The following is a 17288-nucleotide window of genomic DNA, read 5'->3' as shown; positions in this document are numbered from 1 at the left end:
AGTGCTGGGATTACAGTCCTGAGCAATCATGTCTGGAGATTAATTTGCTTTTTCTTTTCATCTAAGTCTAGGATATATTTAGTTTCTGGTTATGGAGAGTCTCATTTTGTGCAATATTGAGGATTGTGGTTTTTTGGTTTGTTTATTTAATTTTCTTAAAATTTTACCAAATGCAAATTATTCACTTGGAATTTTGGTGCCACCCCTTAAGTTCATAACTTACTTATAAAACACATTTTTATTTTCATTAAACTTAAATTCCAGAACAAACAAGCAACTTCTTTTGTGATAGTTGATGTTACCATGTCGAATGCCATTTCAACTTCATCTTTGTACTGCTTAAGGACTCTGCAAAACCAGCATTTTGTGAGGCCCATCTAATCTTTAAAACTTGTCCTATGAACTATATTCAGATGAATGAAAGCTGGTTTCTACCTTGCAAAATGGAACCTGTCATGTTATCCATTTCACGATTACCTTTGGGGAGCAGCGAGCATCATAAAGGCTGGATTGCTAAGAGCAAACTACTTTTCCTTAAAAAAGCAAAACAACTGTCAATTAGTAGTGTGGCACAAAATAGGAAAATAGTATAGAAAAATCAACTTGTGTATTCTCAGAGCCCCTGAGATTCAAGACTTATTTCTAGATGCTGAAGCAAAGACAAAATGTAACTATGTGAAAAAATAAGTAACAATGAGAGATTGAAGAAAGAGGGAAAACAGGAACTGCCTTGCATGCAGTTTCTAGCATTGAGGTGTCATGGTGGCTTTTGCTTCACTCAGCACGTTGTTTGCTAAATAAGAACCACTTTTAACCATGTAAATTTATTTCAAGCCAAAATACCAATGCTATAAATAAGAAAACCTGTCTTGTCGTGGATGATATTAAATCAAAAGGATAAAAATCTGCTATTACTTTTGTAGCTAACTTTGTTGACTACACAGGCTGGGTTTTGATGCCTGCCCTCCTTTTGTAAAAGGTGAAATTAGCACCGGTACAAGGTCAAGCACCTTCCCCTCTGCACTCAGCAGGACTGGAAAGCAGTTGAAAAGAGAGTAACTTTAGTCCCTCATTCTCTGTCCATGTATCCATTGAGTCATCTTGCTTTGACTTATACTCAGGGCCATACTGTTCTCAGAGTCTTTTCTCAGTCACTTCATCTAAGAAGTGAATTAAAATTATTTGGGGAGGGCAAATGAGGAAATTCCCGTAATCAGGGACTCTGGACCTGTTCATATTTCTTTTGCTGTCTTCTATCTTTTCTGTATAACACTTGTCCAGAAGAGCAACATGCGTGTGTGTCAGAGTGCCAAGTGCATTGTATTTACAAGAAACTCGTATCTGAAGTCACTGTAAACAGAGGATCTTGTTACTGAATAGGAATGCATAGAATTTTTACCTGTCCATCTTAGCAGTGTATTGCTCTGTGCTGTCTGACAGGACTTGTGTAGCAAGTAAATGCATTAGTCACACTGACCATTTTTCTTGCAAATTTGTGACATGGATTTAATTATAGGAATGACCAGCAACTTACAAATCTAATTTTGGTGGAGGCTGAGGCAAATTTTGTTTTTATTTTAATAATGATGGATTTTTTCTAAAGCCATGATTTCATTACTATTTAAAGAAATCTACTGGTGTAGAACTAGCCAATTGACTGGAGTTATTTTATTACCCTTTAACAAATGCCATGGACTTTCATTTTTATTTTTATTAATTTTTAACATGTCATCATTCCCAAACTGGAAAAGTATTTGCTCCTATACTCCTTTGGGCAAAAATAAATAAATATAAATTAATCTGGGACAAGATGTTTGTAAAGAGCCTCCTAAGAAACATGATCCTAGCAGTTGATTAAAACCAGGATTAAATTTCCTTAGTTTGAACTCAGCCTATTGGAGAACTGCTTAGTATATGGCATTCAGTAGGAAATGTCCAATAATTAGTAATGGATAATAATTCTCATTTTCCTGTTTCTGTGTCTCCAAACTAAAAATTTACTGAGATTAATCTATTTTTCCATCATAAATATATATCATTGACTCAGACTTCTCCTTGGCAGAAGCTTAAAATTTCAAGTCACATTTATTGAAAGATAATTTTTATTCAGAAAAATGTGCCCACTTTCAGTGTGCAGTTCTGTGAGTTTTGACAAATATATGCGATCACCTCAGAAAGTTCCTTCTTTCCCCTTCCCCATCCTCAGCTCCTGGCTGCCACTGAATTTTTCCCGTCTCTGTCCTTTTGCCTTTTTCAGAAAGTTCTATGAATAGAATCACATGGTCTGTCTTTTGTCTGGTTTCTTTCTCTTAGCATTCTGTTTTGTGTTTCTTCTCATGTTACTACATGTGTTAGTAGCTCATTCTTTTTATTATTAGGTAGTATTACATGTTTTTAACTTACCAGTTGATAAATTTGGGGATATGCTATAGTTTGGAGGCTTAAAGTCCCCCAAAGGTCCAGGTGCTAGATGCTCAGTTCCCCAGGGTGCAGTTGTTGGGAGGTGCAGTTGACCTTTAGGAGCCAGGGCCTTGTGGAAGGTCTCTGTCATCGGGGACATGTCCCTAAAGGGAATTGTAGGATCCCCAGCCCCTTCCTCCTCCATTTTCTCTTCCTTGCAATGTAAGCAGTTTGCTCTGTCATATACTCCCTGCCTTTGTCACCCAGAAATCCCAGTAGAGGCCTAAAAGCAATGGGTCCTCCCAATCTTGGATTGAAAGCTCTAAAACTGTGAGCCAAAAATCACCCCTTCTGATTTATAAGTTAATTATCTCAGATATTTTGTTATAATGATGGGCAGCTTATCAACACTTCTGTATTTGGTGATTATGAATGAAGTTGTTATGGTTATTTGTGTACAAGCTCTTGTGTAGACATGCTTTCAGTTCTCTTGCAGAATACCGAGGAGTAGGTCTCTGGGTCATATGGTATGTGCTTAACTCTTTTTTTTTTTTCTTGTGATACTGCTGGGGATTGAACTCAGGGCCCTGTGCTTGCTAAGTATGCACTCTACCACTTGAGCCACACTTCCTGTCCTGTGCTTAGCATCATAAAGAAATCACCAAACTGTTTCCACAGTGATTATACCATTTGATATTCCCAGCAGAAATGTGTAAGGAATCCAGTTGCTCCACATTCTTGCCAGTCCTATATTTTTAATCAATATTTATTAATATTTTAAATTTTAGCCATTCTAATAGGTGTGCAGGTAATATGCCATCAGTTTTAATGTGTTTTTCCTAATGACCGAGGATGCTCTTCTGTGCTCATTTGTTGTCTGTGTATCTTCTTTGTTAGAGTATCTGTTCAAATCTCTTACCCATTTTTGAAAATTGAGTTGCTTATTTTTGTATAATTGGGTATGAGTTTTTAAATATATTTTGGATACCAGTCATTTATCAAACATGAATTTTGCAAGTAGTTTCCCCCAGTCTGTAGCTTTTCTCTTTTCATTTTCTTAACAGTGAATTGCAAGGAACAGTTCTAAATTTTACTAAATCCAGCTTTTCTAATTTTCTTTTGTCTAATACCTTTTGTGTCCTATCTGGGCTTTTGTTTTATCCAAAGCTATGGAGATTTTTCTGCTTTGTTTTCTTCTATGAGCTTTAATTTTTATTTTTACATTTATATTTACGATCCATTTGGAGTTAATGTGTATATATGAATACGAATTCACTATTTTATGATTTTTAAAGTTTAAAAATTTTGTACCTGTCAAATTTGTCCATCTTGTTCCTCTATGGATTTTATTCTATTGCCTTTATGCTTACAAAGTCCTTCCCTATCACAATGTCAGACAAAAATTCACATGTATTTTTTTTTTTTAGTTTTATAGTCAAAGTGCGTATCTGTTACATGTGGAAAAGCAAAGCCCATCATCTGCAACTTCTACAGATGAAATAATAGTTTGAAAGCACCTCATCCAATCATGGTGTCATTGAGTGAAGAAGTTAGTCTGTTTGCTGGTGTCTCAATTGTCTTTCCCATGTGACAGCCTTGTAGTATTGTTCTCACATCTGTATCATCACACACACACACACACACACACACACACATGCACCTCTCTGAAAATAACTGCATCAGTATTCATGGCTGTTAAAAATTGTTTCTCTATCTTAAGATATTATACATGACATTAACACAATTATTTAAGATAAAATTGTTTGAAATGTAGAATGGTATGAACATAGAAGAGTGATTGAAATTATAGAAACCTCAATTTAACTCACAAATATTCACATAAATTTTGAATAACTAAATATTCCTAGGAGCGAACGAGCCTATCGGCCATTTTGTGTCGGCTTCCTGTGGGACGCGGTGTGGCCGTTGGGTCGGAAAAGCGGGCGATTTTTCTCCTCGCTTTTTTTCCTTCTTTTTTCTCCTCCTTTTTACTTTGTCGGTAGAGCGCAGTCATGGGTCGCAAAAAGAAGAAGCAGCTGAAGCCGTGGTGCTGGTATTGTAATAGAGATTTTGATGATGAAAAAATTCTCATACAGCACCAAAAAGCAAAGCATTTTAAATGCCCATATATGTCATAAGAAATTATACACAGGACCAGGCTTGGCTATTCATTGTATGCAGGTACTTTAATGCTGGCAATTTAAAAAGATGGGAATCTTCGACAGTTGTCAGAGGATTACGACTGAGAATTCTGAAAAATGCAATGGAATTAAATGGTCATTTTCAATATCTATGAGACTACATGAAAGACATAATTCAGTTTTGAAACATGCTTATCTTCTATTCCACTTACACTTGCTGTAAAAACTGCATTCCATGCCATGCCTGAAATGTTCCAAAGTTCAACTCTGTGATTAAATTGCAACCAAGATTTCTACAAAAAGAAAAAGCCAAAGAAGAAGACAACAGCTTCAGTTGCACAGTGGTGGGACAACAAAAACAACATGAACTTGGATTCTTACTTGAAAACAGCCATCCTTTACAACAGATCGTGAGGTGAAAGTGATGTGCTATCTGCCAATGGAGGAAGATCACTAGCCTCCTCAGAGGATTCTGGAGACGGAGTTGGGAGTTGTGGCTGAATTGGTGAAAGTTCAGCATTCGCAAGGGGCATTACAGGAGGAACTGAGCTCTCCTGCTGGCTTGGAGAAGGTTCCTCAGGAAGCTCTTCTAGCTGAGTTGGAGCCCCTTGATTGACTGGAGAAAGTTCATCCTTTTCTGAGGGTTCTGGCATCTGAGTTGTAATCTCATGCTGGTTTTTCAAAGCTTCAGACTGTTCAGAGGACACTGAAGACTCAGCTGGTTGTTCCTGCTGGGGTGGAGGAGGTTCAAACTCCTCAGTATGCTCTGAGGCCTGTACTGGAGCAGCCATGTGAATTCCAGAAGGTTGAGCCTCCCCAGGAGACACAGAAGGCTGAACTGTTTGTTCCTTCTCACCGAGAGAAGGTTCTGCCCCTTCAGCATACTCTGAAGGCTGAGTTAGAGCAGATGCAGCCTCCTGGGCTGGCTCTGGAGTTATGGTAATTGCCACATCCACAGGCTTATTTGTTTCACTGGCCAAGTTATCCTGTTGTGCTTGATTCTGAACGGGAGCTTGAACTGTCACCTCTGGAGCTTGAACTGTCGCCTCTGGAGCTTGAACTGAAGCCTCTGGAGCTTGAACTGGAACCTCTTGCTCAGGTGAAGGCTTGACTTCCTCAGATGGCTTTGCAGGCTGAACTGGAGCTTCTGTCTGGCTTCCAGAAGGTTCCAATTCCTCAGAAGACTCAGAAGGTTCCTCTGGCTGTTCTTGCTCACTGGGAGAAGTTTCAGTCTCTGAAAGAGGGCCTGAAGGCTGAGGTGGGACCACTTGCTGGGTTAAAGAAGGTTGAAGCTCCTCACCATATTCTGGAGGCTGAACTGGGGACTGCAGATGGGTTCCAGAAGTTTCAGCCTCCCCGGGAGATTCAGAAGGCTCAGCTGGGGCCTATGGCTGGGCTAGAGAAGATGCAGCCTTCTTGGTAGGCTCTGATCTCATGGTGATTTCCACATCCACAGGCTTACCTGTAACACTGGGCAAGATAGTTTGTTGAGCTTGATCCTGAGCTGGAGGTTGAACCGTCACCTCCTGATTTGGTAGAGTTGGAGCTGTGTTCTCCATACGGGACTCTGGAGCTTCATCTGTAGGATCTTGCTCAACAGGGGGTTTGACTTCTTTCGGAGGAGTTGTAGGCTGAACTGGGGCTTCCATCTGGCTTGCAAAAGGTTCAGTGTCTTCAGGGAGCTCTGAAGTCTGAGCTGGAGCCTCTTGTTGGGTGGATGAGAGTGTTAACGTCCTCAGTACTCTCTGAGGCCTGCTTCTGCCTTGGAGAAGGCTCTGAAGTTAGTGTAACCTCCAGATCGATATGTTTCATGGTGACTTTTGGCAAGTCTGAGGGTTGAACTGGGGCTTCTTGCTGGACTGCAGAAGGTTCAACTTGCTCAAGGGGCTCTGGAGGCTCATCTGTGCTCTCCTGAGGTTTCAGAGGAGGGCTGTCAGAATCAGCTGTGCTCAGACCTGGATCTGTGTCATCATCCTGCAAGGGTTGTGTCTGAAGCTGAAGGTTTGCAAATTGGTGTGGAGTTCCAACCACAGTGTCATCAAGTCCGTGATGCTGAGCTACATACTTTTTCAGTTTCCAGGGTAAACCAATAAACATTTTTCGTTTTAATCTCTTATGATCAAGAAGTGGAACAAATACATCAAATACTCGATCTGAAGCCTGATCTAGACTGACAGGCTGAGTCTTACTTTTGAGTAAAAGAGGCAGAGCTGGGGCCTGATTCTGTTCCCCACTGGGCATGGGCACCGCTTCTGGGGGCCTCTCAGGCAGATTTAGCTTGTCAAGCAGCTCCTTGTGTGCAACAGCAAACTGACCTGGCTCTGGAGACAGCTGCCTAGCAGATTCCCAGTCCAGGAAAGGAAGCAAACTGTCAGTCAACAAGTGAGGTGGGGAGAGCACCTGCGAGGGAGCAGATGATCCCAGATAATCAAAGCCCCCCGGGTTTGCCGGGGGTGTGAGCTTCTCGGGCGAGTCAGGAAGGAGGTCCAAGGAGTGTAAGGACCAGGGCTCAGTTGGCCCAGGCGCTTCGGAGGTCAGCTGGACCAAGTCCTGGGCCCTCTTCGGAATGGGAAAACCCTGGGTCAACAACCATAACTCTAGCGACATGAGAAGGAGCCTTGGGGCCCAAATACCTAGAAGGGACATGACATGCAACAGGGACATGGCATGCAGAGTCGCAGACTCAGTGGGAGTCAAGGGAGTAATGCCTTCTGGCCGCTTCCCTAGCTCACCTTGGCTAGGTCACGCCCACCCTTTCTTTATGACACCTTTGTTTAGGAAACAAACCCTTAAGAGGCTCAGCCTAGTTGGGCTTCAGGCCCTGCAGTAAGGAGCCTTTTCCCACAAAGACAAGACCCAAATGTCATTCCCCTAGAGGAGGCCACAAATGCCTTTTATGGGGCCCCTCCCCCACAGCGAGGCGGGGGTTGGAGCTCAGACCTGGGGCCAGCAGCCCATTGGGTATGGCGGGGCAGGGCGGGGCCTCCAGGGATATTCCCAGGGCTAATCCAGTTCGGGCAACCTGAGCTTCTCCTCTTCCAAGCGGACATCCCAGCCCCTTGGCTGTACTGCTTCCAAGAAAAGCAACTCACCTGAGAAATCAGAGCCAATTAGGGTGCAGGCAAGACAGCACACATTACAGTTATTTATTCCACAATGCTGCCATTTCCTCTAAACTCTTAGTTCCACGGTTCATGATCCACCACTCCCTTGTTGGGGCTACCAGAGAATCAGAGATGATTCCAAAAGTTCTGCGGGAGGGGTCTTGGGTGGTGGGCAATTCAGCCTGACACAGAAGGTTAGAGTCTGACATGGCCCCTTACATTGGCCTGGGGAAGCAACCACATCCCACCTTGGCTCAACACAGTGAGAATCTAGAAGTGACACCACCACGACTCAGAGGTCTACCCTATGTGCACGCGTGGACAAGACATTACTTCCTTCAGAGCCCTTCTTACAACAACCTATTTTACTGTATGTTTATTGTCCACCATGGCCCATCATGTAAAGTCCCAGAATAGGCTTCATCCTATTTATTCCCCTCGCCTTGCACAGGGCTGGGCACATTGTGATGGTTTTTAGGATGGATCTGTTATAATCAGATTTCTGCAATCAGTGCTGACTTCTCATTTCACAGGAAGCTAGGCCTCCTAAACTGTGACTGGTTTTATTTAAACTGAACGAACATAATTATTTTACACAGAAAAAGCTTCCAATACTTTTTCAACTTTATCTCTACCGTTTCAAGACAAAACACTTCACAACTTCAGGCTAAGTTAAATGATCAAAAATCCCCAAATTAAGTTCCCACTGGCATGAAACACACTTTTTGCTCCTCCCCTCTTAGCCTATCCTATACACAGTAAGTAATGTCTATTTCCTTCCAGAAATTACTTTGGCAACTTAATCCTTAATCCTTAAGATTTAGGGACTTTCAGATAATTGATTGATAGAAAGGTTCTTTGGAAGGCAAAATATTCTCCATGAGACATGGGAAGATAGTGAGATTTAGGTAGTACTCCACAGTTGAAAAGCGTAATGGTTTTCACAGGCATAAAATAATGGCATAAGGCTGAAGTTAGTACTTTTGTTCCCAATCCCTGGGATCCTGTTTGGGAAGAGTTCTAAAAAGATTTATGTTCAATCATCCTGACCTCTTGAACCCCTGCAGAGGGAGGGAGCCCAGCCCCTCTCTTGTATCCACAACTATAGTAGTACTCAGAGGCCTCAGTCCTGTTCTCCACACTTCAAACAAGAGCTCAGAGTTAAGACTGGGAGTTTAGGAAACGCCCCAGAAATCCCATGTATTCAATTAATTCACTTTCAGAGGTTCCCATTTTGCTAAGAATGATATGTGCACAAGTCCTCCAAATCCCGTTGCCTGTTTTGAAGCATGGCTACACTGGCTAAGTCACCCTTGAGCTTTCCTCTCCACATGAGTGAACTCGTGTAGTTCTTCACTTTTGGCATCTTCCCTGGGTCTGTACTCTATAGCTATTTTACCACTACGGAAATAAAGTTAATGAAGATCAATTGAGAAAAAAAAAATATTCCTAATAGGAGGATTATGGGCTAAGGTGAAGAGAGTTTCAAATAGAGGACTTTTTTAAGACTAAAATTTATTATCCTAAGAGCCTTGATCAATTTGATTTTAACTTTTGGTAATTGAACAGGCCCTTCTGGTCAGGAAAAAATAAAGTGCTAGCTAGGTGGCTTTGGTGTATTGGAAATTAGAATCAAAGTGTTCCCGTTGTCTTCAGACTTAGGTGAACAGTGATTCACATTCTGTGTGTGCAATGGTAGTTGTCTTCTGAGGTTTCTTTTTTTGCCATAGTCACATGTTTGTTTATTTTTCCTTAGTACCTTTCTTTTTTTTGGCAGTACTGGGGTTTGAACCTCAGGGCCTCACACTTGCTAGGCGTGTGCTCCACCACTTAAGGCACTCTGCCAGCCTTTTTGGTGTTTCTAATAAGCAGCGTAAGTGAATAAAAAATGTCCACTGTGTTCATAGTTTTACTCTATAACAGTGCTTGGACTACAAGTGCAGGTTTGTGTTCCTTTATTTAGTCATGTAGTCATTTCTCTGGAAAGCAGTTATTTTCTAAAATGTTCTTAGTTTTCACTTGAAAGCCAGAGTTAGTATTTTCATCCATTTGTTTGGGAGGGGCAATGTGTTTTTAACCTTGTAGTTTCTAAGAGCTAGTGTGAAGCATTCCATCATTTTTCTCATTGTCTTCACCATGCTGTAAGATGACTATCATTACATCCTACTATTGCATGCCCCTTATGCTCCAATGCTTCAGTGGCTATTATTTGCCCACCACCTAACTGGCCATTCAGAGATCTGCCCTCTCTCTATGTGGCTTCATCTTCTTTCTCTTCAGTGTCTTCATTCCACTATGAGCTATTGGTTAATTTTCCCCCTCTTCTCCGACACTTGGGCATTTTGCCACACCCACCTCTCAAAACTTCTCTCAAGAGAAATTTCTCTAGCTTTGTTTAAGTGGAATAACTGAGGCTGGGTAGCTTTATAAAGAAAGGAAGTTTATTTTGACTCACGTTTCTGGGGAACACATCTGGTGATGAATTTCTTCCTGACAGAGTCCTCAGGTTGTACAGGACATCCCATGATGAGAGACAAGGAGTTGCTTGTGTGTACACATGTGCATTTTGGTGTTTGTTCCTGTTCTTATAAAACCACCAATAGTCAGTCATGGAGGCTCCACCTGATGACTTTATTTAATCCTAATCACCTCCCAAAGACTCCACCTTTAAATACCATGTCATAATAAGTTTCTGTCCTCTTTCTTAAACTATTTTTTAAACTTATTTAATTTTTTGGTGGCAGTGGAGTTTGAACTCAGGGCCTCATGCTTGCTAGGCAGGTGATCTTACTAGTTGAGCCACCCTGCCAGCTCAAGTTTCTATCCTCTGAATGCCTCATGTTGCAGACTACATTTCAACACATGAACCTTTGAGGGACATGCTCAAAGTATAACCAACCATAGCAGCTAGACTTTCCATCTCCATCGTAATAGGTTCCTGTCTTTTCCTATGTCTGGCACCTCCCATCCTTGTCAGCCTGTGATTTTTCTTTTCTTTTCCCTCCCTCCGTCCCTTCTTTCCTTTCTTCCTTTTTCTGTTTTTTTTTTTTTTTTTTTTTTTGAGACTGACCTCAAATTCATGATCATCCTGCCTTGGAGTGTTGGGATCATGGGTGTGCTCCACCATGCTCAGTTTATCTTTCATTTTATAAAATACTTACCTGCTAACTTATTATTGTTTATTGTCTCTCTCCTTATATTTAAATCATAGCCCCATGATGGCACGTGCTTATATTGTTTTGTTTGCTTCATTCTTCTACCAACTGTACCTACAGAACCTGACACAAAGTGAGCACTCAGAAATATTTTTAAATAAATGGAATTCATTTAGTGAATTGTTTTAATCTCTTCATATTTCTAAGACTTCAAGATATGTATAATATGCATGTAAAATGTATGGCATTTTTACAATTATATGTTGAATTAGTTTGACAAAAACTATGCCATCACTTTAATTCATCATCTACCTACCACATTCTTTCCTATGTTAAAGTGGTTTATAATTGTGAGTTTTCAAATCTCAATAAAACATAGGCTACCATCATGGAAATTCGTATTTCCTTATATTTGCAGTGTTGATTTAGAAAGGGGGTAAAAAATAATTCCCACCCCTAAATTTGATAATGGGTTATTTGCAAGATTTTCTTCCAATAAAAATCCCTGTAAATAGCTCAAGTCAGATTATCCCTATGTGATGGATTACCAATACATATGCTATTATCATTGAAATAATTTATTTTGATATTAGGAAGTTTTTCATGAAAAATTACTTCATGCATGATTGCTACGTATATTTATATTATAAGAGAATATAAGTGATTACCATTAGATAGCAATGCAGAAAATGCTTACACTGTTGATATTCACTTTCTTCAACAACTTGTGAAATGTATAATTAAATTGACAAGTGAAAGCAGAAGTTTTGTACTGAAGAAGAAACAAATAATATCCCAGAGAAGGGGTAAAATTATAAGTCTGAAAAATGGAAGGACAGTATGACAACTTTATAACTATGGTGTTATAAAAACTAGGTCAAATACATATCTAAGGGCATTAAAAGTATTTAGAAAATAGGAAAAAAATTTAAAAAAAAAAAAGAAGAAAAAACCACCAAGATGATAATGAGAAGCCAGCTTACTTGAACTTGCAATGTGACCTGATAGTGGGTAGAAGCTAACGCAGTGAAGCATCATGTTATAGCACTGTGCAGTTGGGTTTAGCAGATTCAGAACTCAGAACATTGCTCTGACTTGTTGCAGATTAAAATTTGTTAACTGAGATATAGAAAATTATGAAGATGTGACAAATTGGAGGAGCTTTGAGAGTGATATCTATAATAAAGAAAAGAAGAGATGGCCTTTTAAGATCCTAAAAAGAGGGCAGTGTGGCTAATCAAGTGATTTTTTAATGGGAGAATTGGTTCCATTTTTCTTACAGTAACCTTAAAAATACCTTTGTGACATCTGTCCTTGTGATAGCAGCCATTCAGAATTCCTCATCAGTAGCTGCTGAGATATACAAATTTGGAGCAAGACAGACTTCAATCTTTTCAATAATTAAAATCAGCAATAGGAAAGATTTCTCTTTCATTGAGAAAAAATACTAGTTGTCACTTTTGCCTTTTATTCATTTACTTCTATTTCCTTAAACTAAGGAGAAAAAAGGGAGAAAAGATCATGACAAACTATGTAAATGTAGAGGCTTCTGCATTTGGCTCATTAATTCACAGGTATGTTTCCTCAAAGATGGTTGAATTCTGATTCTATGTCATTAAATATCTGTATAGAATTTTGGATCCATCTCTCAGGTAGTTTCAAGATAATTATTGAAGTCAAAAATTAAGTTTCAAGCTCTAAGAAAAAAATTGAATAAAATCCCCCAGCAGTGCAAAGAGATGTTTTTTTAAAAAGTTTTAAATATGTAACAGCAAAAAATATCCAAATTGGGAATGATACTTTTCTTATAACAAAGTGCTATTCTTTTGTGTTTGAATTTCCAAGATAGTCCATGGCCATATCTCCCTGAATATGCCTGATCTTATCTGAATTTCCAAGATAGATTTGAAAAGTAGCATCAAGATCTCCCTAGGTCGTGATCCCATCAAATGACCCTTAATTCTGAAACAAATCTCCAATCTGTTTGGAATTTTTTTAGAGTCTAACAACCTAGTACTATAAACACTAAGGGTTTTCTAGAGATCAGAATCATAAACTAATGAAAATCTAAGATAACATTGTGCATCTCTTAGTTTTCCTTGATGTCACCAACATTTCATTTCTATATGGGAACTATAAGTACTGGGTGAGCTAATGTATATGTTTTGATATACATTTTTTAAAATCTAAACAAATCTTTAAAGAAGGAGAGATTGGGTACTGCATAGTATTTAAGGAAGTTTTTCTTTCTCTGCTAGAAATCACTCTTGAGACCCTGAAGATCTAAGAGCTCATTGTCTTTGGTGATGGAATGATGTCACCCCCAAGTGGAATCATTTCCAGTAACAACTGCTGTTTTCCCCATTGTCTGTTTGAATCATCCTGCAGTTTAAAGATACTGAGCTCCTCATAGTCAGGGATGTGGGTGCATGTTCTTCCTAAATTTATTGTGGTTCTGTTCAGAACCTGGTTCTAAAGCTCCATCATACAGGAATGGACTGAATGAATCCATGCAGATAACAAAATATAAAGCATATTTACTCATTAATCAGTCAACAGTGGAAAACAATTATGGAAGATGCAGACGTTTGAGTTGATGTACTCTCTCTTCCTGGTTAAATTCACAGATGATATTTTAATAAGTTTATTTGATGGGAATGGGATTAGGTAAGGAGATAATTCCCAGGTTGGATTCTATAAGGCTGCTGTAGATGGATGTGTCTGGCTCTGCAGCACGAGTTATGTTGTCCTTGGAAGAAGACAGGTCTGTCATGTGGACCAGGGATCTTCTTTCCTAGATGATGCTGAGATAGGTGCTCTTAGTAGTTGCTTCTGCATTTATTCTCTCTGCTTCTGCTGCTGACTGGTTTCTCCTTTTTACTGACTCATTAATGTCTTACTTACATTAAAACCATCCCAATGTCTCAAAGTGATTTTGCATGTCTCTGGTATAAAGGCATTTTCTTTACTTCCCAGTTTAGCAGTTTAGGGATTGGCATTTTGTGTCATTCCCTGGACAGTACAATAGCCACACACCACATGTAGCTTTTTAAAATTAGATCAATGAAATGAAATAAAATTAAACATTTGGTTCCTCAATCATACTAGCCACACATGGCCAATGCAGAGTACTGAATGTTTTCATCATTGCATACAGTTTTAGTGGATAAAAACTCTGCTGGAGAGATATTTATGAGGCAAATTACTTTGCACGTATGCATGTTAATATAATTTGATATCTATCTATCCTATCCTACCTATCTTTCTAGCATCTATCCTATCTATCTTCTATCTGTCCTATCTATCTATCTGCTTACCTACCTATAGCTATCTATACATATCTATCTCTAAATCATCTATATCTATCTATCTACACATATTTTTGTGTGTTTATTTCAGGTAATAAACCTGTTTCCCATTTCAGTCTTCACAAGTGAATTTAAAGTCAATCATATACACATGTTCAGCTGGTTTAGAGATTTATTGTTAAGATGACTGATTGGTCAAACATCTAACACCAAAGCACTTTGCTTATTGGAAATTCTTAGGAATTCAATGGCAATTTGAAATTTATTGAGAACACTGTTTACTGGTGCCTTGCTAAACTTTTTTTAAATACCCATAATTCTGGATTGTCATGATGGTAAATTGCTTTTTTTTTCCGTAATTCTGTACTGTTTTGATCAATTACTAATACTCTAGAAAATAGTTCCAGTCCTAGGAAATTAAATACAACATTATATGTATAAGAAATACTCCTTAGAAAATAGTGTGATGCTAGAAATGCATAAAAATCAGTTCGTTTTTCGGGTCTGAATATGATTTTATGTGCCTTCCTCTGTATTTAACTATTTTCATGGTAATATATATTTTGTGGTGCTGGGAATTGAATTCTGCCACATAAGCCATACCCACAGCCCTGTTATTTTTAGTTTTATTTTGTTTGCTCTTTTTTTTTTTTTTTTTTTTCTTTTCAGATAAGGTCTCCCTAACTTTGCCTGGGCTGTCCTCCAGCCACAATGCTCCTGCATCTGCTTCCTGAATATCTGGGATTACAGGTGTGAATCACTATGCTGAGACCTATTACAATTTTTTAATCTGCTCTAACCCCCTTCACATTTGGAAAATCATTTTCAGTAAGATTGGTCTTTTCTGCAAGGTAGTTTGACTAGGTCAGTGATTTTCTATCAATTGGATTTCACTGATCTAATTCAAATGAAATTCTAGAAAGTGCCTATTGTCTTTAATTTTTTTGTCTTGCTAAATAAGAACTAAATAAGAACTTGCTAAATAAGATATTTCATGAAATATCTTATTTAGTTATTTAGTTTCATTTCATGAAATATCATTTCATGAACAAATGGACACTTAAACATAAAATCTAAAAGGATGTGTTTCAGAATAACTTGAATAATCTTAGCTTTATGGCAGTCATACCACACTCTTCTTATTTTACCCATTTATTACTTTAGGCCTATTGCCTCATTCCAAACCTAAGCTTCCCTCTATTGAAATGGCCAATTTTTATTAGATGGTTTTCTTTTTCTTTACTGACTTTTTTTAACTGCTTCTATTTTGTGTTTTAAGTTATGATTTTGATTTATAGTATGTAGTATGTTAAGCAAAGACCATCTCTTTCCAAGGAAATCCTATGATCTAATCAGGACTGGCTAGATCATTTGACAAGTGGTGGTGACTTATCAAGAAATTATTCAACAGTTTTAACTGTGCTGGTTTTTGTTCTGATTTTCATTTGTTAATTCATACTCTGAGCTAACCTCATCTAAGTTAAACTCTAGGAGCTCAGAAGAAATGGTTATCTCTTCTAGAACTGGAGGAAGAGCAAAACAAAAGCATAAAGAGAGAACAACTTGTTAAGTAGGAATCATTTTCAAAATAAAATCTATTTATTGGCTAGGATGATATAGCTAGAAATTAGGATTTTAGGGAAAAAATGATGTGGTTTGGAAAATGTATTTTGAAGGTTGCATCTAAAAATATGCATGTAATTTTTCCTTGTAAAATTTTCTGTGTATTTGATGAACTAATGAAAAATGCATTTCTTGGAATGCATTTATGTGCATGTAGATGCATCTTTATTTTTATACACAAATGTTCTTATCAGTAAAAATGATCCCTGTTTATTGAGTGCTTTAAAGAAATTAGGCAGTGGATCTGGGAGGAATACAAAGATGTCACCAGGCACAGATGCTACTCTTAGCATATACTGGAGTAATTAAGTATACACAAAAGTACATGTAAAAGATTAGTTGAAGAATGGGGAGTTAGAGGACCTCCAGATGACATGGTATGAGAACAGACCTTTCAAAATGGATAGAATTCAGGAAAATAATGATGTCCATTCAATACTAAGGAAATGTTACCGTTATTGATCCTCTATACAGAAATCTTCCTGGTAGGCTTAGCTCATGATGAGTTATAATGTTTGTGTCTTGTGGACAAATATAATACAATCCAACAGAATAATCCAACAGTGACAAATAATACATTGAAGGAAACCTGGTTTGATGCTTGTCATAGCTGATTTTCTGCAAGAAAATGAAAAGCTTGCAAAGTCATTAGTTGGATCTTTTAGTTACACTCTCACACGTGGTTAAACTAGAATAGTGTTCTTTTTAGGTAAATGTAATATATATATATATATTATATATATATATATTATATATTTAGCTATATATATATACATAGCTAAAAACTGAATATTAATCTGTACTTATGTTGGAAAATAGTTTTTCTTCTAAATAAGTAAGGACTTAATTTGTTCCTATCAATATTATTGACATTGTATCAAAGCCCTAATATATTTGGTCTATGATAGGCCTCTAAATTATAGCCTACATGATGCAAGAATAATAGAAAAAGGCTGATGTTTAATAGAACTTAAAAAATATTATACATTATTAGAGATACTTAAACAATGCAGGAGAAAATTTCCTTTCTTGTACCTTTTCTCTCCCCACTTACATACCTTTGCCTTTCCTGAAGTTTTTGTATCTCTAAGATAAATTAGACTTTGGCCTTTTATTATTTTGATATATTCCTAACTCTTTTCAATACTAAAAGCTATTTATTAACCACATACTGGATATATACCAGCATATTCCATTGGGTGATAAGGAAGAACATAAGATACAATTTCTATTTAAGGGAGTTACTGTAATTGAAGAAAGAAAGCATGCATAAGTAAAATGCTTGGAGAAAAATGCAAATGAAATATTATTTAAGTGCTCACAGGTATGGTGTCATCATTCAAGAAAGGAAGAGAACAATAGTGTTAAGTGATCAAGGAAGGATTCTTGGGGTATGTCAGATATAAGACTTTGAAAATCTCTAAGTGAGGAAGGTCAGCCTGAGAGTAGGTGTAGCCCAATAAGGCAAGGACCATTCCTGTTTTGCTCACTGTTACATCTCCCTATCTAAGAAGTAATGGCAAGTTCAGTGTTTTGTACGGAGTAAATGGTGCAATG

At 38.1% G+C, this 17288-nt stretch overlaps 1 protein-coding gene across 7 annotated transcripts in view; it reads left to right on the top strand.

Annotated features, from left to right (window-relative positions):
• Positions 1–17288, top strand: part of Slc10a7 (solute carrier family 10 member 7) — a 241641-nt gene that overhangs the window by 72365 nt on the left and 151988 nt on the right. The window contains exon 6 of one of the 7 annotated variants that reach the window (XM_074041247.1): positions 14778–14807. The exons of the other annotated variants lie outside the window; for them this stretch is intronic. Within the exon in view, the coding sequence (XP_073897348.1) occupies positions 14778–14792 (15 nt within the window). The 3' untranslated portion in view covers positions 14793–14807. Of the gene's footprint in view, positions 1–14777; positions 14808–17288 lie in introns of those variants that run through there. 7 annotated transcript variants of the gene reach the window in all.

The sequence above is a fragment of the Castor canadensis genome, chromosome 9, assembly GCF_047511655.1.
Source record: "Castor canadensis chromosome 9, mCasCan1.hap1v2, whole genome shotgun sequence".
Lineage (NCBI taxonomy): Eukaryota > Metazoa > Chordata > Mammalia > Rodentia > Castoridae > Castor > Castor canadensis.
The sequence above is the reverse complement of the archived record's forward strand: the minus strand, read 5'-3'. Positions and strand labels throughout refer to the sequence as shown.